This window comes from Lithobates pipiens, unplaced genomic scaffold (assembly GCF_037356315.1).
Source record: "Lithobates pipiens isolate NorthernLeopardFrog02 unplaced genomic scaffold, aLitPip1_a1.2 Scaffold_27, whole genome shotgun sequence".
NCBI classification, from domain to species: Eukaryota; Metazoa; Chordata; class Amphibia; order Anura; family Ranidae; genus Lithobates; species Lithobates pipiens.
In genome coordinates, this window is record NW_027507788.1 from 204,830,498 (window position 1) to 204,857,016 (window position 26,519).

General features: G+C 46.3%; 1 protein-coding gene across 2 annotated transcripts in view; it reads right to left on the reverse strand.

Annotated features, from left to right (window-relative positions):
* Positions 1–26,519, reverse strand: part of TTC12 (tetratricopeptide repeat domain 12) — a 348,845-nt gene that overhangs the window by 49,297 nt on the left and 273,029 nt on the right. For both annotated transcript variants that reach the window (XM_077458134.1, XM_077458133.1), the window contains 2 exons: positions 11,078–11,138; positions 4,210–4,344 (listed from right to left, as the gene is read on the reverse strand). In XM_077458134.1, the coding sequence (XP_077314260.1) occupies positions 4,210–4,344; positions 11,078–11,138 (196 nt within the window). The remainder of the gene's footprint in view (positions 1–4,209; positions 4,345–11,077; positions 11,139–26,519) is intronic.

Below are 26,519 nucleotides of genomic sequence, written 5' to 3' on the forward strand. Positions count from 1 at the left end.
TTCACTCCTTCTTCAGGGTTAAAAGCACCCCGCTAGTGGCCGAAAACGGCGCTAAGACCCCTTTCACACTGGGGCCACGCTCACGCTAGCACTAAAGCGCTGCTCGTTTTAGAAGCTTTTTGGCTGCTAGAGGGGGGTCGCTTTTAACCTGAAAGAAAGGGGTAAAAAATGGTGTATTCACCGCTCCTATAGCGCTGCAAAAAAGCTGCTTGCAGGACTTTTTGTGATGCCCTGCCAGTGCAACATCCCAGTGTGAAAGCACTCCGGTTTTCCACTGGGTTTGAAGCTGAGGCTTTTTTAAGGTGCTTTACAGGCGCTATTTTTTAGTGCTAAAGCTGCTGAAAAATGTCTCCAGTGTGAAAGGGGTCTAAGGCAGGGTTTTATTGCCATCTGTGTCCTATTGCAAAGATTTCCCTTCACTTCCTGTCCCATAGCCAGAACAGGAAGCAAAAGGAAATCCCTCCAAAGTAAGGCAATCCTGGGGTGTCACCAGAACTAGTGCCCCCATTGGAAGATTGTCCCCATTGGAAGATTTCGCCCCCATTCCTGTTCTGATGTCAACCCAGAATCTGGGATTTTCTTTTACTTTCACTTTTGATGGTAACGGTAAACAGGTCAAATAGAGAGGGAGAATCTCTCCTAATCCCTCTGTATTCTATTCAAAACTAAAATACACTTTAAAGTGGGGTGCCCCTTAAAAATAAAAAATAAAAGTCAGCAGCTACAAATACTGCAGATGCTGACTTTTAATAATCGGACACTTTCCTGTCCCAGGGTCCAGCGATGGGGGGGGGAACGAATCCCCGCTTGTTCCTTGCTCTGCTTGGCGGCACCGGCATTCTTACTGTGGGTACCCAGCTGTGGCTTCACAGCCGGGCACCCACTGCGCATGCGAGAGCGGCGCCGCGCGCCGTGATACTCCACACAGTCATCTGGGACCTGTCACGCGTCCCAGATGACTGACTGTGCCGAGGGGAAGTGACGTCAGGTGCCCAGGCACTGAAGGAGGAAGACTACGAGGGACCCCCTAGCAACAGGCATTTGGAGGCGAGTTCAGTTTTTTTTTTTTAGGAATTTTCATAATTTTTTTGGGGGGAGGGCACCACTTTAATGTCCTCATTGGGTCTCTGCACTTATCTATACAATGCAGACAAACCATGGGTGGTGGGAGGGACCAGCAGGGTGCTAAACATACAGTAGTTTCCTCAAAAATATCACAGCACTCTACCTCATTACTCCTCTTAAAAGCTCTCGGCCTTGATGCAAGCAGTGGGATGGCTTTTGGGAGGAGTTATACAAATATCAAAATGTTTTGATGGCTGAATGCCAGTCAGGAGTAGTGAGCATTCCTAGGTAGGGTGTATTTGCATGCAGTCTGCTCTAGGTATCTGACACATGTGATGTTGAGCCTCCATGATTGAAAGAACTGAAATCGAATGAATGAAAGAGGTGGGCCAGGAACAGGCATGTACTGGCCATTGGGACTACAGGGAGTTTCCCGGTGGGCCGATGGCTCAGTGGGCCGGTTTCAGTGACAAAGTAATGGCTGCGCGGCTTGCCCTCAACTTCACGCAGTGATGTGAGAAAGATGAGAAAAATACAGAGGAGAATAAGTGAAATAATAAAAGAGGTTAGTGAGGACTCCTTATGTTATGCTACTTATGTTTTTTTGCACAATTACGTATAGTTTTATATACTGTGCTTGTTTGCAAAATTAAAGTTTGCTGGTCTGGATGAAGTCCAGGGCCAAATTTTGTCCCAGTCCAGCCCTGGCCAGGAACAGACCTTCCTCCAGCCAGGAAATAAATTGGGATTCATTGGATCCACTGCAGATTCTAATGAACACTGTGAGAATTTCACAGTGTGCAGCAAAATCAGAGTGAGCTATTTCATTACAGAAGGAGCAAAACTGAAGGTAAGGCTAAAGTTTAGCTTTAGGCCTTATGCACACTGGATGTTTTTGACAGTGGTGTTTTAACAAAAAAAATGCTTGACACTTGTATAGGTGCGTAACAATTGGGAGTTAATTCATGTAATTTGACAGAGTAATAATTTTAAATTTCAATTTTCTTTTTAAATCTTTTCCTTCCTGTACTCAACCAGACGGTCTTTAAACAATTTTGTCACTGTACCACTACAGGATTTGCAGACTCTAGCACAGTGGTCATCAACCCTGGCCTCAGGGCCCACTAACTAAGGTTTGCAAGATAACTGAAATACATCACAGGTGATAGCATTTAAAGCTCAGTGATTGCAGTATTCTAGTCTGCATCTCTCCAAGGTAATACATAAACCTGGCCTGTTAGTGGGCCCTGAGGGTCGGTTCACACAGGAGCAACACAACTTTCAACACGACTTTTGGAGGCAACTTGGACATGACTTGAACAGGACTTGGGGCGACTTACAACACAACTTTAAGTCGCCCCAGGCTAGGAGACTTTTGCCGTGGCCAATCAGAGAATGAGCTCTCAAGGAGGAACTCCACGCCAAATTTTAAAAAAACGGCATGGGTTCCCCCTCCGAGAGCATACCAGGCCCTTAGGTCTGGCATGGATTTTAAGGGGAACCCCCTACGCAGATCCATACCAGACCCTTATCCGAGCACGCTACCCGGCCGGCCAGGAAAGGGGGTGGGGACGAGCGAGCGCCCCGCCACCCACCTGAGCCGTACCAGGCCGCATGCCCTCAACATGGGGGGTGCCTTGGGGAAGAAGACCGGGCCACCACCAGTAAAAGAGCTAGAAGAAGGCGCGGTGGCCCGGAAAGAAGAACCGAAGAGGGGGACAAGACCCCCGAAGTCAGAAGAAGAGGGCGGCGGCGAAGAAGAAAGCCGGGCTCCTCCGCTAGTGAAAGAGCTAGCAAAAGAGCAGAAGATAGTGGAGGAGTCCGGCCAGAAGACCCCCGAAGACAGAAGAAGACCCCCGGAGCTGTGCAATAAACTATTTTAACCCTTGTGTGTTGTGTTTTTTTTTGTACATTTTTTTCACAGGTGAATGGGTAGGGGTACATTGTACCCCATACTCATTCACATAGGGTGGGGGGCCAGGATCTGGGGGCCCCCTTATTAAAGGGGGCTCGCGTATTCCATTAAGCCCCCCGCCCGCAGACCACGACAACCAACGGCCAACCAACGGCTCATCAACATGGGGACAAGGTGCTTTGGGGTGGGGGGGCGGCCCCCTTCCCCAAGGCACCCCCATGTTGAGGGCACGCGGCCTGGTACGGCTCAGGAGGGGAGCGCTCGCTCGTCCCCACCCCCTTTTCTGGCCGGCCGGGTAGCGTGCCCGGATAAGGGTCTGGTATGGATCTGGGGGGGACCCCCACGCCATTTTTTCGGCGTAGGGAGTTCCCCTTCAAATCCATACCAGACCTAGGGGCCTGGTATGCTCTCGGAGGGGGAACCCACGCCAATTTTTTTAAAATAAATGTGGCGTGGAGTTTCCTTTTGAGCTGATAATTCTGTGAGAGTCGCCTCCGTATAGACGGAGATCCGACTTGGAGGCGACCTTCATTGAAATCAATGGGTACCAGTCGCCTACAAGTCGGATTGAAGTAGTACAGGAACCTTTTCTGAGGAGCGACTTCAGTAGTGTGCATTAAGACGCCTCTCTTTCACTTACATTGATTTCTACATGTTATGCGACTTGGGGCGACTTGAAGTCGGATCTGAGTTGCCCCTGTGTGAATGGACCCTGGTCTAGTACATTGGAGCTCTTGTTCCTTTATGTAACACCCTTTTCTTATTCCTGCTAAATGTTTCATTACAGTATTTCTTACATGCTTAACCAACCTTTATGCAAGATCTCGTATTGTTACCTTAGCTTTCACGTGTTTACAAGATCTGTCTCAACTCAACTTTCTGTGATGTTTCTTTCATGTATATGAGAAGCATTATTTTTGTTATGTTTGACTGTAAAAACTATTTTTTGAATTTTTTTTTAAGAAAGAATATAAAAATATATATATATATATATATATATATATATATATATATATATATATATATATATATATATATATATAAACACACACACACTACCATGCTGGGGGTTTAGAGGCAGGACAAAAAAAACCACCTGATCCCCCTAGGATAATGCCCAGGGTGCATGAGGCCAAAACATTGACGCAACTTCCTGCACAATCTATATACTAATACTGTATATACTTTGTATACATATACTGTATATCAACATAAAGAAAATCACTTACCACTGTCTTTAAACATGAGTCCCAGAATGTCACTGAACTAGCAAAATGACTTCTTATAACAATATCCTCAGTTAGGTTCCCTATGGCACCAACGCAGCGTGGAAACACTTCTGTATTTAGAGTGCTCAGTTTTCTCTGAAACAAAAAAAAAATAAATAAGTCAATCATTTCTGTATTCTGTGAAATGAATTGCAACTGTGTCTAATGTATGTCCTAGATTGAGCATTAAGCATGATTAAGCATGACATTGAAAATAAAAGCATGCTTTTTATGCTCATCCCTATACCTGCCTGCAGTGATGCCAGAATTTGGAAATCCGCAACTGGCTCTTACTATTGATCTGTAATAGTAGCAATTTAATACTTCATTAACTGTACATGTAAGCATTCCCTTCCAGTCAAAAGACACAGCATCAGACACTTTCGTTTTGGGTAGATGCCAGCAAGCTGAATCCATTGCTTGCTTCATATTTAATAGAGAATAAAGTACTGACAATGCAAAAGCTTACATTATAATGTCAATTTATAGACAAAATGGATTGTTTGAGTAAAGGAAAAAGGCCGGGTTCTCACCTTTACGGTAACGAAAGCACATCAAAGCATGTTGCCTCGTGTGTTAAATTAAGACAGCTCATTCTTTATCCTTGTGCTGCCAAACATAGGTGTGCACACAAGGTGTACCAGATGTGCCTGGGCACACCCTAATCTCCTTGTGCGCATTATCACTCTGTGTTCAGGCAGGGAGATGGGAAAAATCTCTCTCTTATTGGCTCTACCATAAGAGAAGTGCTTACTTCTCTTTTACTGTGCTGGTAGGGAAATCAATAGGTGGGGCTATATATTGATTCTTCAATGTGGACGGCTTCACTTTAGCGCCCACAGCTCCTCTCTAGCCTTAGCTGTTCCACTGCCTCTTACAGTCACGTGTTCTGGCTGCCTCCTGAAGACCTCCTGTCTCTCTTGAGGTGGAGCAGTCTCCAACTGGGAACCATGAGGTCTTCCCATACCCTCATTATAAGGGCAGGAACACCAGGGATTTCACACAAAGAAAGCAATACAAAGAGAACCGGATACTTTCTCATACAAGTAGATGGTACAGGAGGCACATATCAGGAATATGAAGTGTTGGATTTGCAACATGTCCACTTTTAAAGAAACATTAGTTAAGAAATGACGAGAACAGACTCACAGGACACCAGTATGAGAGCTATCATCCAATACACATGCACACAATATAAAACAACAAATTTCCATGCAAAACATTGTAATGCTTTGAGCATCAAAAATCTGCCACAGAGAAATATCATTTAATAGCAATTTGTTTTTTTCTTCTAAATGTTACTTTTACTTTAGTAGATTCTACAGAGGCTCTGCTTCACATGCAGGCTCAAGGCACCCCCCACCCATGTTATTTACCACTTGACGTCTGTGCTATAGCTGAATGAAGGCTACAGCGCGGACCTGAATTTCCAGAAGGCCGTCATATGACGAGCTCCCCTGTGCACGCTCACTGCGTGCGCCCTGTGATCACCGAGTCACTGAGACTCAGGTGATCCCCGATCCGAGTAAGGGGCCAGTCCCGGCCCCTTACCATGTGATCAGCTGTTAGCCAATGACATTGTTTTTTTTTTCTCCTCACGCTGATCACCGGCTTATCTGCAAGGGACATCAGTCCCGAAGAGGAAGAGGCAATTATGCCTCATCTGTGCACTCTAGTACCCCCTGCCAGTGCCACCTGCCAGTGCCCACAGTGCCACCTATCAATGCCCATGAGTGCCACCTATCAATGCCCACAAGTGGTGTCAATCAGTGCCACTTAGTAGTGCTGCCTATCAGTGTAACCGATCAGTGCCCATCACTGCCACCCATCAGTGCCCATCATTGCCACCTATCGGTGCCCATCAGTGCTGCCTCATCAGCGTACATCAATGAAGGGGAAAAATTACCTGTTTTAAAATGTTATAACAAAATATAATTTTTTTTTTTATTTGGTCTTTTTACATTTTTTTAATAAAAAATAAAAACCGCAATGGTGATCAAATACCACCAAAATATAGCTTTATTTGTGGGGAGAAAAAAATATACCTATATGAATATGGGTACAGTGTTGTATGACCGCGCAATTGTCATTCAAAGTGTGACAGCGCTGAAAGCTGAAAATTGGTCTGGGCAGGAGGGGGGGGGGGGGGGGGGCGGGGGGGTTTAAGTGCCCAGTAAGCAAGTGGTTAAAGTGAATATTTTTATTGTTTCCTTTTAAGACTTATTAAAAGAGCTGCCCCTTTTTTGCATTTGTACATATATCCCCTGGCAGTGTCCATTTCCCCATGCCCTTTGTTTGGAAATATCTTGCCTATTAGGATTGAAAATTGAGAGCAAACAGAAGAAGAACATTCTCTTGTTTAGTTTGCCCCTTCAATAATAGTAAAAGACCAGATGTAAGGAGACCACAGGCAATACATTTGCCTTTTTTGGAGCAAAGCTTCCTTGGTGCTCATAATCTTTAACCCTTTTGTGACCAGGTTTCATGAGTCTTTGAAGCCCTAATGTGGCTTAGTGGCATTGGCATATGTCAGTTAACTTGAAAATAACACTATGGGATGCATGTGCGGCAGCTGACTATGTCATCCCAGAACTCCACTGCTGGTATTCTCCTCTGATCCTGTGGCTCTCCATATGGGTAAGATAGGGAGGCAGAAACCATCAGCCTCACCTCCCAGAAACAGCTGGCACTGAATGCATGTGTGGCAGCTGACTGTGGCAGCTGTGTAATCCCAGAACTCCATCGCTGGTATTCTCCTCTGATCCTCTGGCACTTCATATGGGTAATCACCTCCCAGAAACAGCTGGCACAGAATCAGTGCCATACTTGACTGCCACTGCCCTGGGTGACAGGCCCCATACTTTAACTGAAAAACATCACACACAGTATATCAACTAAGGTGGGTAAACTTGCTCAGGAGGGGAGAAATAGCATTGATAGGGGTGCACACATATGATTTGGAAACTACATTTTATGAACTAATGTAATGTTCAGGTGTTAGAGGAAGAAAATCTTTTTCTGAGATGTGAATGTTTCCAACTTCAGCGGGAAGTTCTAAAGCTCAGGGAGCGGCACCAAAATCACTGAATTAGAGGGAACCCAGAATCTGTGGGGAATCTGTGGGGGACATGGAGATTTAATTGTACCTAGTGGGCTTATTCACTACTCTAGCCCCAAATATTTCTGATATAGACTGCCATATAGGCTCTCACCGTCCCTGTGCTATGCTGACTTCCTCCTGGGGCTGCTTATTATGAGGGGCTCCCACCATCCCTGTGCTGTGCTGACTTCCTCCTGGGGCTGTACCTCTGCTGTGCATATTATGAGGGGCTCCCACCATCCCTGGAGGAAGTCAGCATAGCACAGGGATGGTGGGAGCCCCTCATAATATGCACAGCAGAGGTACAGCCCCAGGAGGAAGTCAGCACAGCACAGGGATGGTGGGAGCCCCTCATAATATGCACAGCAGAGGTACAGCCCCAGGAGGAAGTCAGCATAGCACAGGGATGGTGGGAGCCCCTCATAATAAGCAGCCCCAGGAGGAAGTCAGCATAGCACAGGGATGGTGGGAGCCCCTCATAATAAGCAGCCCCAGGGGGAAGTCAGCATAGCACAAGGATGGTGGGAGCCCCTCATAATAAGCATAATGACTGAGTCGTCGATGCAACGACAACTGATCCGAAATCCGAAATTCGTAAACAAAAGTTTGTATTGCGTACAGAATTCGGACGCATGGCAATTCGTATTTCGGATCCTTCCGAACATACGAATTTTGGGAAATTCGTACGAATTTGAGATTTGTACGAAGCGAATCGCACATGTCTACCATATAGACAGTGCCCACCGCTAATTGGGCCCTAAACCACGAGATATACTGTAATTGTATGCCTCCATTACTATGACAGTAAAGAAGTGCTTTTGCCAAACACATGTAACAAATCAGACATGCGCCATAATCTTCAGTGATCTTTCGTCCACTACTCTTGCCAAATGCCATAACCTAAGACCCGTTACATCTCATCTTCAGAAAATACACTATGACTGATTCTTCTGATTGAAAATGAAAAACTGTCAGGAAAAGAATACAGCTAATGCTTATTTTCGCACCGCTAATGGTCATTCCCATGCAGCTACTGCTCATTCCCATGCAGCTAAAGCTTGTGCCCATGTGCAAACACACAGACATGCTCTGGCTAGTATTCAGCGTGCACTGACACGTAGGCATATTTGTTTGCATTAGTGCGCACGTCCAAGTGCATTGGTGACAAGCTGCCTATTTAAAGGAAATCCTGGTGTGTGCAGATTTCTGAATGTTCTTCAGCTTCCCCATGACCCGTGTTCCTGTGTACCTGCTTTTGTTGACTGATCTTCTGTTGCTGACCTGGCTTGTTCCTGACCTTACTCTGTGGATTCTGGATCCTGACCTCAGCTTGCCTCTGATTGTCTGCCTGCTTCCCTGGTACTGACCTCGGCTTGCTACTGGACCTTGCTCTGCCTGCTTCCCTGGTACTGACCTCAGCCTGCTACTGAACCTTACTCTTCCTGCTTCCTGTCCACATAGCTACCTCACTGTGTATGACCCTAGCTCACCTTGACTACGTTTCAGTCTGTGGCAATCACCTGCACCAAGCTACTGCCACGCATGATTCCTTGAGCCTTGTAGCTTTTTCACCACATTCAGGGGTGCTTAGACCCCAGTCACAAGGGAAGCCCTCTCGTCAACTCGACCTCCAACCAAGGTACATGACACATACTTGCACATTCTTGACTCTCTGCCTTGTTAAATAAAATTTTCACAAGGGATATATTACATTTGGACTTATAAAGTCATATTGTGGTCATGAAGTAGTTAAAAGAACAAGTCTTAAATGGCTATTTTTGATCATCTGAATTTGTTATAATAGAGTAAGCTTAACTTTAACAGATTACTTGATACCTGTTGCAAAAGATATCAAGTAAAGCTATTTGGGGTTGACATAAATTTACAACTGTACCCAAGAAAGATAAAGTAAAAATGTTTGAGGAGCTACATGAGCAGATTGGGTCTGGAGGAAAGGGCACACAGGAGGGACACAGGAGCTAAGTGGATACACAACAGATGAGTAGGCATGTTGAAGAAGGACACAGGCATAGGACATGAATAGGGACAACTAAGGAGAACAACAAAATAAAAAAATAGCACTGTGAGAAAAATATACTACTTGTTTTAATGTTGTATACAAAGGGGTTTCCAAAGTCACCAGATTACAGACAGAAAGAGGTAATGGTAACTGTAAGTGCAAATACAATACAAGTGCATACAATACTTGGGGTATTAGCTAGACGATTAGTCCATAGCATTAAATATGGCAATTCGAGGGTTAAGCCGGTATCTGGCAGCTCAGGGGCTAAACCGGTAAATATCGTAGCTGGTCAGAAAGGCGGCTGCTGTCCTCAGAGAGCTGACTCTGTACTAGGCAAGAGAGGGTAGAAAAGGAAGTGCCACCTAAGTGAAGTATTAGAGGATGCTTTAAAGCGGACCTCCACCCTCAAGTGGAAGTTCCGCTCATCAGATCCCTCCCCCCCTCCGATGCCACAATTGGCACCTTTCAGGGGGGAGGGGGTGCAGATACCTGTATAATCCAGGTATCTGCACCCACTTCCGGGAATAGCTAGCCGCAGATGCCCCCCCAGTGTGTTCTGGGAAACACACAGTTCCCAGAACACAACGGGGACCAGTGAAGACACGCAGCGCGACTCTCGCATGCGCAGTAGGGAACCGGGCAGTGAAGCCGCAGCACTTCACTTCCCGATTCCCTGACAGAGGATGGCAGCAGGGGCAGCCGAGAGACGAGCGATTGCTCGTCATCTGCTGCCAACATCGCTGGACCCTGGAACAGGTAAGTGTCAATTTATTAAAAGTTTTAATATATATATAATATTTTTTTTTTTTCAGGTGACACTCCTCTTTAATGACACAATATAAGGTCACACTTACAGGAAGAGAAGGTTAAAAAAGGCTTGCTTGAAGTGTGGTCCTCAGATTAGGATCCTTTGGACAAAAGGATCCTGAGCTGAGGACCACACTATGGACCATCCCATAAACACAGATGAGCCTTTTTAACCTTCTCTTCCTATAAGTGTGACCTTATATTGTGTCATTAAAACATCCTCTAAGACCCCTTTCACACCACACCGCCCATACAGCGGGCGGTAAAACGCCGCTATTTTTAGAGGCGTTTTACCGCCGGATTAGCGGCGCATTTCGCCCGCTAGTGGGGCACTTTTACCCCCCGCTAGCGGCCGAGAAAGGGTTAAAACCGCCGGCAATATGCCGCAATAGCGGCGTTTTGCCGGTGGTATTACAGCGCTGCCCCATTGATTTCAATGGGGAGCAGCGGTGGAGGAGCGGTAAACACACCGCTCCAAAGAAGCTGCTGGCAGGACTTTTCCCTGACGTCCTGCCAGCGCACCGCTGTAGTGTGAAAGCTCTCACGCTTTCACACTATAGACAATGGTGCAGCTTTTTTTAGGGCGGATTGCAGGTGCTATTTCTAACGCTATAGAGCCTGCAAAATGCCCTGGTGTGAAAGGGGTTTTATAGTACACTTAGGTGGCGCTTCCTTTTCTACCCTCTCTTACCAGATTACAGACAACAGGAACTAGAGTGGACTGGACTGGTGGGCTACAGATTTTAAGTGATGAACAGGTAAGTTATGCTGCTTGTATGCAATTTAAGGTTAATTTTCCATTTTGACTGCATGGTATCGTTATTATTTAAATATAAAGATATTAATTTCCTTTAAATAAGTTATTTTATATCCAGACTTAATATGATCATTACTCTTACCAGAAGTGAGGTAAACGTGGAAAGTAATTCTAATGAAGAGGTCCTGAAATATGGATTTAACCTGGAGATGAATAAAACAGCAAGAGTGGTCAGATACATTTGTTCACTGTTACTTGAGAGAGTTTATCTCTCATGAATTACAACACATTGGCATACAAGTACACTACTTACAGGAAAACATAAAAAAAAAAATCAAAATCAACGTATCCATTTTAAAATTAACAATTTCAAAAGTGGAACTAGACTTAACTTTTTGTATTTATTTATTTTAATGACTTGAGAACTTTCTGATAACTAGTGTAATGTTTTTGAAAGGTAAAAATGAATTTATCCTTTAACCACTTCAGCCCCGGAAGAATTTACCCCCTTCCTGACCAGAGCACTTTTTGCGATTTGGCACTGCGTCATTTTAACTGACAATTGCGTGGTCGTGTGATGTGGTTCTCAAACAAAATTGACATCCTTTTTTTCCCACAAATAGAGCTTTCTTTTGGTGGTATTCGATCACCCCTGCGATTTTTATTTTTTGCGCTATAAACAAAAGAAATAGTGGCAATTTTGAAAAAAAAAAAAAAACTCATTATTTTTTACATTTTGCTAGAATAAATATTCCCCAAAAATATATAAATACGTTTTTTTTCCCCTCAGTTTAGCCAATACGTATTCTTCTACATATTTTTCAAAAAAAAAAAATTGCAATGTGCGTTGATTGGTTTGCGCAAAAGTTATAAGGTTTACAAAATAGGGGGTAGTTTTATGGCATTTTTATTAATATATTTTTTTCACTAGTAATGAAGGCAATCAGTGATTTTTATCATGACTGCGACATTATGGCGGATACAACAGATATTTTTGACACATTTTTGGGACCATTGTCATTTATACAACAATCAGTGCTATACAAATGCACTGATTCCTGTGTAAATGACACTGGCGGTGAAGGGGTTATCCACTAGGGGGCAGTATAGGGGTTAAGTGTGTCCTGGGGAGTGTTTCTAATTGTGCAGGGGCATGGCTATGTGTGACATGTCACTGATCTCTACTCCCGAGCAGAGATCAGTGACACTGTTACTAGGCAGAACGGGGAGATGCTTGTTTATATTAGCATCTTCCAGTTCTTCCTCTCCGTGAGGCGATTGTGGGTACCCCTTCGGTGATTGAGTCTGACCTGACTCACAGAGCTTGTCGCCTCTTAAAGGGCAACTTACAGGTACGTTATTTTGCCTGTACGAGCCCTTCTGCCGATGTATATCAGCATGAGGCAGTCGGCAAGCGGTTAATACTTGGTAGAACTACCATTGACTTTATTAACAACTGGGAATCTTTTCTGAGAAGGTCTATACCAGCTGTGTGTGTTTTTAAATCCTAGAGTTCCTGCTCACTCTTCTTCACATTGCATCGGACTCCTCTAATAAGGCTGCTAGGTTAAAGTTTGTTTTCGGCTCCACTGTAACAGTGGAGCACTGAGTGATTGTTTTGGTCTGTTCATAGTTTCCTGAACTGAGAGTTTGATTCTTCCCACCTGCCTCTGGAAGAAGTTTACAGAGTATAGGGCAGGGAGATTCAAATGATCAGTGTGAATATTCATCATGCCCGACCCCCAATAACTGGAAGGAGGCATCCAGAAGGTGGCTGGTGAGGTGATAAATGTTCAGGTGGCTTGCAGGAGGCCTGAGTAGAGTGTTATTTCCTCATCAGGAAGGTAGGCCCCCTGGGGCTGTTGATCCTAGAAGGAAAACACTAAGCCCTTGTACACACGGTCGGAGATTCCGACGGAATGTTTCCTATCGGACCGTTTTGTCGGATATTCCGACTGTGTGTGGTCTGCATCGGACTGTTTCCGTCGGAATATCCGACGGATCAAGTTTTCCAACTTGCCGGTAAAATTTTCCGACAAAATGCTCCTATCGGACATACTCCGATCATGTGTAGCCTACTCCAACGGACAAAGTGCCACGCATGCTCAGATCAAATTCCTAGACCAAAGCTATTGGCTACTAGCCTGAACGTAGTCCCGTCTAATGAAATAACGTCATTGCGTTATATACAATCAGATTTTCCAACAACTTAGTCCGACCATGTGTATGCAACATCACTTCCGGACCTCTTCCGGAATTAATCCGTCGGAATTACTCCGACGGATTTGGTAGTCAGAATCTCCGACCGTGTGTACAAGGGCTAAGACAAGAGACTGCAGTCAGTCTCGGCAACTGATAGGCAGAGGGCCTGGAGAAGATTGCCAAATTATTATACTTGCTGGAAGGCACTATCTTTAAGTCCTGGTCTAGAGAAGGATATTGTTATCTCCTTAACTGATGATTTACCTGCCAGTGTTGTGTGGCAGACAGCTCCTGGGACACTGTGAGTAAAGACCTTGCTAGGGACTAATAACTGTGCAGGTGCCAGAGGAGCACAAAGTGGCAGAGGTAGCTATATGTGCTGCGGATGCTCTTATAGAAAATCTGCTATTGGAAGATTAGAGGGAAGAATTTCCTCCTGTTGTTGCAACAGATCAGTTTGAAGTATCCTGTGACCTTAAACACCTCTCCTGTTGAAGTTCTTCAGCAATAAATACTGGAAAGATATCCCCAAGACTGAGCCTGAATTTTCGGTGTGCATGGACTGTGACTGGCAGCATCTGTACTACATTGGGAGACCTGGGTATATTCTCAGTGGCCTGTTCAGAGGTAAGTCCTACAACACCATTGCTTTAGCTCTGTCAGGGTGAATGGGGATCCATTCTATATGCCAATTTTCAAGTCTTTTATCCAATTGTCAATTGGATTGTGGTTTGGTCTTTAACCACTTACCGACCGCTGCATACCAATATACGTTGGCACAATGGCAGCGGTTGGAAAATGTGCGTACCTGTATGTCCCCTTTAATTGGCGGGACTAGTGGGCACATGTGCGCCTGCTGTGTACATCGTGACCATGCCAGCAGGTCCCGTGGACTTGATGGCCGCCAGTGTCCCGCAATCGTATCACGGAGAGGAAGAACGGGGAGTTGTTCATGTAAACAAGGCATTTCCCTGTTCTGCCTAGTGACATGACAGCGATCTACTGCTCACTGTCATCGGGAGCAGCGAGCGCTGTCATGTCAGTGGTAGCCCATCCCCCCACAGTTAGTCACTCCCTAAGACACACTTAAGCCCTTGATTGCCCACTTGTGTTTAACCCCTTCCCTACCAGTGTCATTTATACAGCAATCAGTGCCTTTTTATAGCACTGATCGCTGTATAAATGACAATGGTCCCAAAATAATGTCAAAAGTATCTGATGTGTTCGCCATAATGTCGCAGTCAGGATAAAAATCGCAGCTCTCTGCCATTACTAATAAAAAAAAAATAATAAAGATGCCATAAATCTTTCCCCTATTTTGTAGATGATATAACTTTTGTGCAAACTAATCAATATACGCTTATTGTGATTTTTTTTTAACCAAAAATATGTAGAAGAATACATATCGGCCTAAACTGAGGAAAACAATATTTTTTTTTCTATTTTTTGGGGGGATATTTATCATAGCAAAAAGTAAAAAATATTTCTTTATTTTTCAAAATTGTCGCTCTTTTTTTGTTTATAGCACAAAAAATAAAAACCTCAATAACACCAAAAGAAAGCTCTATTTGTGAAAAAAAAAAGGACGTCAATTTTGTATTGGTGTAACTTCGCACGGCCGCGCAATTGTCATTTAAAGCGACGCACTGCCAAATCGCAGAAAGTGCTCTGGTCAGGAAGGGGGTAAAATCTTCCGGAAACTGAAGCGGTTAAATGAGCCAGCCGAGCCACTCGGGTCTCACTCTGCAGCTTTATGGGTTTGGAAACTTTATGCTCCTGAAAGTTAAACATCCACCTCTTTCTCATGTCGCTTGAAGAATTAAATAGGTTTTACTCTAGATATTTCCTTCTATTTGGCTTCATCCATCTTGCTCTGAATTCTAATTAATTTTACAGACCCTCTGATGGGAAACATTCCCATATATTATGTTAGTAGCAGCATAGTTCATTTTGTTCACAGAGTGATGAGCTTAGTTGCCTTTCCAACACACACAGAATAATTCAATAAAGTCTTAACACTTTTCTGGCAATAGGTTCCTTTGGAACAATACTGACATGGGTGACAAATGCAGGTAGTTCTAACTAACTCCACTTCAAGAATCTGTTGAAACAGCAGCGTTATATTCTTAAAAGAATTACCGTCAGTTCAAAGATTTAAGACCAGCTCTGAGCTGGCATACAAAGGCACACCAGTAATCGGAATGGGTAATGTCTGTGCTGGGTAGCTCTCATTTATATGACATCTTCCAGCATACAGGTTTATTTCCAGACCCACTTAGCAAGCAATGCCCATATATGGGAAATGACCAAAGTCACTTGCTCCCCCAATAGGTAGGACTTACTTTTGATTGCGAGCACACGGCAGTGGGTGGATTCAAAAGCCACTATTATACTAAATATCTGCTGTTGATCTGCCCACTGCCACGAGAATGCGCGATGGCTCGTGTGTGAGCACGAGTTCACGCATATGTACTAGCCAATACCCAATTCTTGCGAACATGAACAGGAATCTGTTTTAGCCCGTGCACAGATTGCCTTTTCTTACAAAGTGTCAGGGCTGGCTTAGCCCTTCCTCCTCTGGGCTGGCCACTCAGCTGTCGGCTAATTGCCAGCTCTCTTCTCTCTCCACTGTTACCAGCTGTTCCCGATAATGCTTGTCTGACCTGCCTATTTAAAGCCTTCCATCTCATTTCTCCATTGCCTTCATGTTGGTCACATCACTAGGAACCATCTCCTGCTGTTTGTTTTAAGACTGGCTTGCTGACATCCCTCCTGGCTTCTATCCTGCTTGCAGTTGCCCTCCTTGGATCCCTGATGTCTGGACTGGCTGATTACCCGATCTGGTTTATGAACTTTGGACTGGCTGACTACCCGATCTGGCTACAGGACTCTGGCTATGCATGACTACGCTTTTTCCTATTTACCTTTTTATTTTTATTAATAAACAAGTGTGATTTGATTGTACTTCTGTCTCAGTCTGTTTCATGGTTCCTGACACAAAGACATTCAAACATCTTAAGATTGCTGTTCATAAGAAGCATCAACTGATGTGAATTATGTCTTGCAAAAAGGAGCTCTCTGAAGACAGAATAGCTGATCTGCATAAAGTTGGAAAAGGACACAAAACAATCTCAAAGTGTTTAGTCATTCTTTAGACAACTGTTCAACTTGCCAGCCTCTTAACTGGAAATGTACTTTACAATTTTGATGTTAAATACCGGGGTTATGACTGCAGCTAGATGCCATAATCCACGTTTAATTTTTTTCTCTTATGCCGCGTACACACAACCAAACTTTCCATCAGAAAAGGTCAGATGGTGTCAGAGAGTTGCCCATAGCGGACGTGTCACTGGGCGCGCTGCGGGGCGTCGGTGTGTGCTGGTGCGCGCTGGTGCTGCTGGGCGCACAACGGTGCGCGCTGGTGCCAATCGGCCTACTTAAGTGTTCCCCCGTGGTGTGCTCGATGCTGTCCGATCTGCAGCTTCCTGTGCACTGTTACCTGTGACTTTGCTTGTGTTCCTGAACTCCTGTTTACCCGGCTCGTCCCTTGGATTTTCCTGTCTGCTGCCTGCCCTTGACCTCGGCCTGTCTTTGACCTTGCATCTGCCTGCTCCTTTGTACCACGCTGCCCGCCTGTTGCCAACCCTGCTTGTGACCCAGACTCGAACTTGCTTATCCCTTTTCTGCACTACCTGCCTGCTGTCATCTGTGCCTGTGGCTGGACCTGCTCACCACCTTCTGCTTGCATCTGCTCCTGCATCCAGCTGTGAGAGTCTGTCTACCTGTCTGAACCCTGCCGTCGGATCCCTCCTTCAGCAACTAACCCGCCAGGCTCTCATACCCGTCTGCGCTCCCGTGCCTCCTGTCCATCCTATCAGGGGCCGTGAACCAGACCCGTAAGGGAGACCTTCCCCTGCTATTTCGGGCTCACCTGTCAGGTACGTGGGTCTGACAGATGGTCTTCCCGATGGAGTTCCGACCGAACGAACTTGCCCACACACGAACGGACCAAAGTCCGTCCGTTTTAAACTTGATGACGTACGACAGGACTAGAAAAGGAAGTTCAATAACCAGTAGCCAATACTGTAGCTGCCCTTGCGTCGTATTTGGTCCGTCAGACCAGCATACAGATGAATGCTTTTCCCGAAAGAAATTGATTCTGTCGGATAGATTTGAAACATGTTTTATTTCCAAGTTCGTCTGAACTCTTGAAGAAAAAAAGACAGATGAAGCCCACACACAATCGTAATATCTGATGGAATGATTCCGTCTGACCTTTTCTGCCGGAAAGTCCGGTCGCGTGTACGTGGCATAAGGCAGCAGGCTTTTCGATAAAAGTGATCCGAGCTGCGGATTCACAGCGAGACCACTTTCATAGGCGGTGGAAGTGGTGCCTCCTCTTAACGCTTCTTGCTCATTTCTGAGCTTACCAGACTCATTTGTTAAGCCCAGAAATGTTTCAATGTGGCCATCTGCTGAGCAGGAAGTTGAGTGAGGGCAACATGGCCCCCACCCGGCTCTATGCCCTTGGAGGACCGCAGCAACCTCTGACATCTCCTCTGGTTCTTGGAATAAGATTTTTTTTCCTTAAAGTCAAAACTTTTTTTTTCTTTTGCTTTTAAAGGTAAATTAAAGATCTGGGGTCTTTTTGACCCAAGATCTATCAATAAAGAGGACCTGCCATGCTTATTTCTAGAGGTCAACCGATATATCGGCCGATATTTGATGTTTTTTAATTAATCAGCATCGGCCGATTGTGCTGATAAAAAGGCCGATTTAGAACTACAGAGCGACTTGCAAATGACTTCTGTAATAGAAATCAATGCAAGCTGCCTGAGGCTTCATAGAAGCCACTTGTCTCCTCTCTGGGCAGTCTGCCAAGAAAAGAGTAAAGAGATACAATGTTTACACTTGAATGAATTAACTCAATTCAGTGTGTAGAGTTCTCAGTTTAACCATTTAGACTAAATCTTTTCTGACACTTGTTGCTTACAAGTAAAAATCCTGTATTTTCTGCCAGGAAATCACTTAGACCCCCCAAAAATTCTATATATATTTTTTTAGCAGAGATCCTAGGGAATAAAAGAGCGGTTGTTGTAATATTTTATTTCACAGGGAATTTGCACAGTCTTTCAAATGCAATTTTTTTGGGAAAAAAATACACTAATGATTTAAAAATAAATAAATAAATAAAACAGTAAAGTTAGCCCCTTTTTTATTTAATATATATTTTTTTTTATTTTTTTTTATTTAAATCATACATACAAGTAAACTGATTGGAGGTTTGTTTTGTTTAACCACTTGCCGACCGCCGCACGACGATGTACGTCCATTTTTGGAAGAGGGATATCTCGGTAACGGCAGCAGCTGCTGCCACAACCGAGATATCCATCTCTTCAGGCGGCGGTCGGCTGTACGATAACGGTGGTCTCCGCGGCGGATTCGCCGCGAGATCACTGCTATCGGCGGCGGGAGAGGTGCCACCCCCCCTCCCGCCGCCCTCCCGCACCTTCCGCCGCTTACCGGAGCCGTCGGTAGCGGCGGAGGCGATCGGGTCCTTCAGTCTGCTGGGCATAGAGACAAGTGAGGCTAAGATGGCCCCCACTCGTCTCTATACCATAGGAGGGCGGAAGCGACGTCAAAACGTCACTTCCGCCCATACCTCTTAAAGGTATATATTTTTTTTTTAAATGTCAGATTTTCTTTTTTTTTTTTGCATTTTAGCCCAAATATGAGATCTGAGGACCTTTTGACCCCAGATCTCATATTTAAGAGGACCTGTCATGCTTTTTTCTATTACAAGGGATGTTTACTAGTGATGGCCGAACGGTTCGCCCGGCGGTCGTTTCGCGGCGAATTTCCGACTTTCGCCGTCCGCGGGTTCGAACGCCTTTTTCCGTCGTTCGCCCCGGCGGACTTACGTGTTTAATGTATACAAGAACTTTAACCTTTCGTGACACGTTTATCATGTGTTACAGGACAACCAATTGAGACATGACAGCTCATGGACACTTGGACATTCCCCCTAACCTATAAATACACCCGATCCGGTGGCCATTTTACATTCTTTCTTCTGTCACTGTAGGGAAAGGATCCTGTGTGGAGTAGGGACAGAGAAAACGCTAGCTATTTGGTACACAAAAGTTCTTTTCAGGACTGGTATAGGTGTTAGGTCAGCAGCCTGAGTTTCTTTTGTCAGTTTAGATAAAGGGACAGAGCGCTGTATGCTGCTATTTTAGGGACAGCTCAGCCAGATTAGTCTTTCTTCATCATCATCATCATCATCATCATTAGCTGTTACTATCAGGTCCACAAAAGAGCTGTTCCAGCTAATCGTTCCAGCCTACTCTTTTTTGCCAATTTGTATAGGGACAGGCAGGAAGCAGTGTGTCAGGCAGTGAGGATAATTTTAAAGACTTGCTGTTACTATTAGTTCCACAAAGGTTCTTTTCAGGACTGGTATCAGTGGTACGGTAATAGGCTTGTACACGTATAATATTCTTTCTTCCAAATATAGAAAGAATATTATACTTGACTGCTGCCCTTCTGCTGCAGTCTGCTAATCATTCACAACTCACTTGTTCCACAAAGCTCTTTATCAGGACTGGTAACTTGGTCTGTCTAGGGTGCTACGGTACATAGGCTTGGGTGCGGTACAGTCTGCTGTTCTGTAAGGACCGCTATCGGTCCACAATACATAGGGTTGCCGTGCACTACTGCTGACCGCTGCCCTATACTGCAGCAGTCCTTCATTGGTATAGGGACTGACGTACAGTCTGCTAATCACTAACACACAACCTGCTTGGTCCACAAAAGTTCTTATAAGGACTGGTAACTTGGTATAGGGTGCTACGGTACATAGGCCTGAGTGCGTTACAGTCTGCTGTTCTGTAAGGACCGCTATCGGTCCACAATACATAGGGTTGCCGTGCACTACTGCTGACCGCTGCCCTATACTGCAGCAGTCCTTCATTGGTATAGGGACTGACGTACAGTCTGCTAATCACTAACACACAACCTGCTTGTTCCACAAAAGTTCTTATAAGGACTGGTAACTTGGTATAGGGTGCTACGGTACATAGGCCTGAGTGCGTTACAGTCTGCTGTTCTGTAAGGACCGCTATCGGTCCACAATACATAGGGTTGCCGTGCACTACTGCTGACCGCTGCCCTATACTGCAGCAGTCCTTCATTGGTATAGGGACTGACGTACAGTCTGCTAATCACTAACACACAACCTGCTTGGTCCACAAAAGTTCTTATAAGGACTGGTAACTTGGTATAGGGTGCTACGGTACATAGGCCTGAGTGCGTTACAGTCTGCTGTTCTGTAAGGACCGCTATCGGTCCACAATACATAGGGTTGCCGTGCACTACTGCTGACCGCTGCCCTATACTGCAGCAGTCCTTCAGCGGTATAGGGACTGACGCACAGTCTGCTAAACACTAACACACAACCTGCTTGGTCCACAAAAGTTTTTATAAGGACTGGTAACTTGGTATAGGGTGCTACGGTACATAGGCCTGAGTGCGTTACAGTCTGCTGTTCTGTAAGGACCGCTATCGGTCCACAATACATAGGGTTGCCGTGCACTACTGCTGACCGCTGCCCTATACTGCAGCAGTCCTTCATTGGTATAGGGACTGACGTACAGTCTGCTAATCACTAACACACAACCTGCTTGGTCCACAAAAGTTCTTATAAGGACTGGTAACTTGGTATAGGGTGCTACGGTACATAGGCCTGAGTGCGTTACAGTCTGCTGTTCTGTAAGGACCGCTATCGGTCCACAATACATAGGGTTGCCGTGCACTACTGCTGACCGCTGCCCTATACTGCAGCAGTCCTTCAGCGGTATAGGGACTGACGCACAGTCTGCTAAACACTAACACACAACCTGCTTGGTCCACAAAAGTTCTTATAAGGACTGGTAACTTGGTATAGGGTGCTACGGTACATAGGCCTGAGTGCAGTACAGTCTGCTGTTCTGTAAGGACCGCTATCGGTCCACAATACATAGGGTTGCCGTGCACTACTGCTGACCGCTGCCCTATACTGCAGCAGTCCTTCATTGGTATAGGGACTGACGTACAGTCTGCTAATCACTAACACACAACCTGCTTGGTCCACAAAAGTTCTTATAAGGACTGGTAACTTGGTATAGGGTGCTACGGTACATAGGCCTGAGTGCGTTACAGTCTGCTGTTCTGTAAGGACCGCTATCGGTCCACAATACATAGGGTTGCCGTGCACTACTGCTGACCGCTGCCCTATACTGCAGCAGTCCTTCATTGGTATAGGGACTGACGTACAGTCTGCTAATCACTAACACACAACCTGCTTGTTCCACAAAAGTTCTTATAAGGACTGGTAACTTGGTATAGGGTGCTACGGTACATAGGCCTGAGTGCGTTACAGTCTGCTGTTCTGTAAGGACCGCTATCGGTCCACAATACATAGGGTTGCCGTGCACTACTGCTGACCGCTGCCCTATACTGCAGCAGTCCTTCATTGGTATAGGGACTGACGTACAGTCTGCTAATCACTAACACACAACCTGCTTGTTCCACAAAAGTTCTTATAAGGACTGGTAACTTGGTATAGGGTGCTACGGTACATAGGCTTGAGTGCGGTACAGTCTGCTGTTCTGTAAGGACCGCTATCGGTCCACAATAGATAGGGTTGACGTGCACCACTGCTGACCGCTGCCCTATACTGCAGCAGTCCTTCAGCGGTATAGGGACTGACGTACAGTCTGCTAAACACTAATACACAACCTGCTTGGTCCACAAAAGTTCTTATAAGGACTGGTAACTTGGTATAGGGTGCTACGGTACATAGGCTTGAGTGCGGTACAGTCTGCTGTTCTGTAAGGACCGCTATCGGTCCACAATAGATAGGGTTGACGTGCACCACTGCTGACCGCTGCCCTATACTGCAGCAGTCCTTCAGCGGTATAGGGACTGACGCACAGTCTGCTAAACACTAACACACAACCTGCTTGGTCCACAAAAGTTTTTATAAGGACTGGTAACTTGGTATAGGGTGCTACGGTACATAGGCCTGAGTGCGTTACAGTCTGCTGTTCTGTAAGGACCGCTATCGGTCCACAATACATAGGGTTGCCGTGCACTACTGCTGACCGCTGCCCTATACTGCAGCAGTCCTTCATTGGTATAGGGACTGACGTACAGTCTGCTAATCACTAACACACAACCTGCTTGGTCCACAAAAGTTCTTATAAGGACTGGTAACTTGGTATAGGGTGCTACGGTACATAGGCCTGAGTGCGTTACAGTCTGCTGTTCTGTAAGGACCGCTATCGGTCCACAATACATAGGGTTGCCGTGCACTACTGCTGACCGCTGCCCTATACTGCAGCAGTCCTTCAGCGGTATAGGGACTGACGCACAGTCTGCTAAACACTAACACACAACCTGCTTGGTCCACAAAAGTTTTTATAAGGACTGGTAACTTGGTATAGGGTGCTACGGTACATAGGCCTGAGTGCAGTACAGTCTGCTGTTCTGTAAGGACCGCTATCGGTCCACAATACATAGGGTTGCCGTGCACTACTGCTGACCGCTGCCCTATACTGCAGCAGTCCTTCATTGGTATAGGGACTGACGTACAGTCTGCTAATCACTAACACACAACCTGCTTGTTCCACAAAAGTTCTTATAAGGACTGGTAACTTGGTATAGGGTGCTACGGTACATAGGCTTGAGTGCGGTACAGTCTGCTGTTCTGTAAGGACCGCTATCGGTCCACAATAGATAGGGTTGACGTGCACCACTGCTGACCGCTGCCCTATACTGCAGCAGTCCTTCAGCGGTATAGGGACTGACGTACAGTCTGCTAAACACTAATACACAACCTGCTTGGTCCACAAAAGTTCTTATAAGGACTGGTAACTTGGTATAGGGTGCTACGGTACATAGGCTTGAGTGCGGTACAGTCTGCTGTTCTGTAAGGACCGCTATCGGTCCACAATAGATAGGGTTGACGTGCACCACTGCTGACCGCTGCCCTATACTGCAGCAGTCCTTCAGCGGTATAGGGACTGACGCACAGTCTGCTAAACACTAACACACAACCTGCTTGGTCCACAAAAGTTTTTATAAGGACTGGTAACTTGGTATAGGGTGCTACGGTACATAGGCCTGAGTGCGTTACAGTCTGCTGTTCTGTAAGGACCGCTATCGGTCCACAATACATAGGGTTGCCGTGCACTACTGCTGACCGCTGCCCTATACTGCAGCAGTCCTTCATTGGTATAGGGACTGACGTACAGTCTGCTAATCACTAACACACAACCTGCTTGGTCCACAAAAGTTCTTATAAGGACTGGTAACTTGGTATAGGGTGCTACGGTACATAGGCCTGAGTGCGTTACAGTCTGCTGTTCTGTAAGGACCGCTATCGGTCCACAATACATAGGGTTGCCGTGCACTACTGCTGACCGCTGCCCTATACTGCAGCAGTCCTTCAGCGGTATAGGGACTGACGCACAGTCTGCTAAACACTAACACACAACCTGCTTGGTCCACAAAAGTTCTTATAAGGACTGGTAACTTGGTATAGGGTGCTACGGTACATAGGCTTGAGTGCGGTACAGTCTGCTGTTCTGTAAGGACCGCTATCGGTCCACAATAGATAGGGTTGACGTGCACCACTGCTGACCGCTGCCCTATACTGCAGCAGTCCTTCAGCGGTATAGGGACTGACGTACAGTCTGCTAAACACTAATACACAACCTGCTTGGTCCACAAAAGTTCTTATAAGGACTGGTAACTTGGTATAGGGTGCTACGGTACATAGGCTTGAGTGCGGTACAGTCTGCTGTTCTGTAAGGACCGCTATAGGTCCACAATAGATAGGGTTGACGTGCACCACTGCTGACCGCTCACCTATACTGCAGCAGTCCTTCAGCGGTATAGGGACTAAGAGTTTTGTCACAGGGTCATTTAAAAAATGACATGCAGAGGAAGAGGCAGGCCCTTCCGCAGGGGTGGTAGGGGTAGGGCAGGAGCAACAGGCTTGAGCCAAAGTGGGAAGTTGCAGAAGGTGCGTTCAATTACTTTAAAGGATGCACCAGACTTGGTTGAGTGGCTCGCTCAGCCTTACTCTTCTGCACCCTCCTCATCCTCTCGATCTGCACCCTCTTCTTCACTCTCTGCTATGTGCACCCCCAAAGACACTACCACCAACAACACGACCACCACCACCACCACCACATACCTTCCGCTTGAGTCACTGGAATTATTTTCCGATCCATATCAAGAGGACATTTCTGATGCGCAGCCACTCTTGGTATTGGATCAGGAAGAGGAGGTAGCAACAAGCGCTACTCAGCAGTCTGACGCCAGTACCCAGATCAGCCCAAGGAGGAGGTTGGTCCCCGGTGTTGCTGCCTACTCTACTTATAGCGGTGGGGAAGGTGACGTTGATGATGACGTGTCTAGTGATGTCACGTGGGTGCCCACAAGAGAGGAAGAGGAGGGGAGTTCAGAGGGAGATATGGACCAGCAGATAGGGAGGAGAAGCAGCAATGACTTACATTGCACAGCAGGGACAAAGCAGACTGCAAATGTATCAGGAGCGAGTCATCGACCATGTACGGTCACATCTGGCGCTCCCAGGACACCGGCACATGGCTCCGCAGTGTGGGCTTTTTTTAACGTGTCCGCTGCTGACAATAGCGTTGCCATCTGCAATCTTTGCAGTCAACGCGTTAGTCGCGGTAAGCCCAATACTCACCTAGGGACGACCGCCTTAAGAAGGCACATGAGCAGCCATCACCGAGCCCAGTGGGAGCAACGGAACACACAAAGCCACACTGCAGGCTCTCACCGTCCAGCCTCGTCTTCTACTTCTCCTTCTCCTCTCTCCTCACAATTGTCCTCCACTCCACCTTCCATCACGCCAAGCTCACATTTTTCTGCAAAAAGGCAGGCTTCCGTGGGCCTAATGTTTGAGCGTAAAAAAATGATGACGCCGGATAACCCTCTTGCCCAACGGTTGGCGGCTGGCTTGTCAGAACTCATAGCCCGCCAACTACTGCCATATAAACTGGTGGACTCGGAGGCCTTTCGCAAATTTGTGGCCATTGGAACACCACAATGGAAGGTCCCAGGAAGGAAGTATTTCTCAGAGAAGGGCATCCCAGAGCTATATGGCCATGTTCAGCGGCAAGTGAATGTATCTCTGGCACACAGTGTCGGTGCCAAGATACATCTGACCACAGACACGTGGTCTAGCAAACACGGGCAGGGAAGGTATATCAGTTTTACTGCCCACTGGGTGAACCTTCTGACGGCCGTCAAGCATGTAACCCGTGGCACCCGTGTAGATTTGGTTTTACCGCCACGGATTGCATGCAGGCCTGACTCTTCTTCTCCTCCTCCTACTCCATCCTCCTCCCTCTCCTCCTCAGCTGCCTCCTCCTTTTCCGCTGCTAGCGTCTCTTCCACTGCACCGCCCAAGCTCCCCAGAACCTATTCCACATGCCAGGTGAGACGTTGCCATGCCGTGCTGCGTCTGTTGTGCCTGGAAGCAAAGAGCCACACTGGCCCGGCACTCCTTTCAGCTTTGCGTTCACAGGCAGATGAGTGGCTAACACCGCTCAATTTGACAGTTGGTAAAGTGGTGTGTGACAACGGTGCCAATCTGCTTAGCGCATTGAAACAGGGCAAAATCACGCACGTGCCGTGCATGGCACACGTCTTAAACTTGGTCGTGCAGCGATTCCTTGTCAAATACCCTGGGGTCCAGGACATCTTGCGGCAGGCAAGGAAAATCTCGGCCCATTTCAGAAGATCTTACACGGCCATGGCTCGCCTTGCTGACATTCAGCGGCGACACCATCTGCCGGTCAGACGTCTTATTTGCGATTGCCCGACGCGATGGAACTCAACCTTCTATATGCTTGATAGGCTGCTCCAGCAGAAACGTGCAGTTAACGTCTACCTGTATGAACTCTGCGAAAGAAACGGTTCTGGGGAGCTGGGTTTTTTTTCACCGCGCCAGTGGCTGCTCATGCGCGACACATGCAGACTTCTGCGGCCATTTGAGGAGATCACCAAACTGGTCAGTCGCAGCCATGGCGCCATCAGTGACATGGTACCTTATGCCTTCTTTCTGGAGCGTGCATTGCGTCGTGTCATTGATCAGGCTGTGGAGGAGCAGGAGCGGGAAGATGAGGAAGTCGCAATGCTGGATGAATTCCCAGGGGGGGCTACTCTATCTGAGACAAGTCAACAACAGGAGTCTGATGAGGAGTCAGAGGAGGATGGTGCCGGGGCGGATGAGCAGGAGCAAGAAGAGCATGCTTTAAACCTTTCTGGGATCCCTGTTGTGCGAGGATGGGGAGAGGAGAATG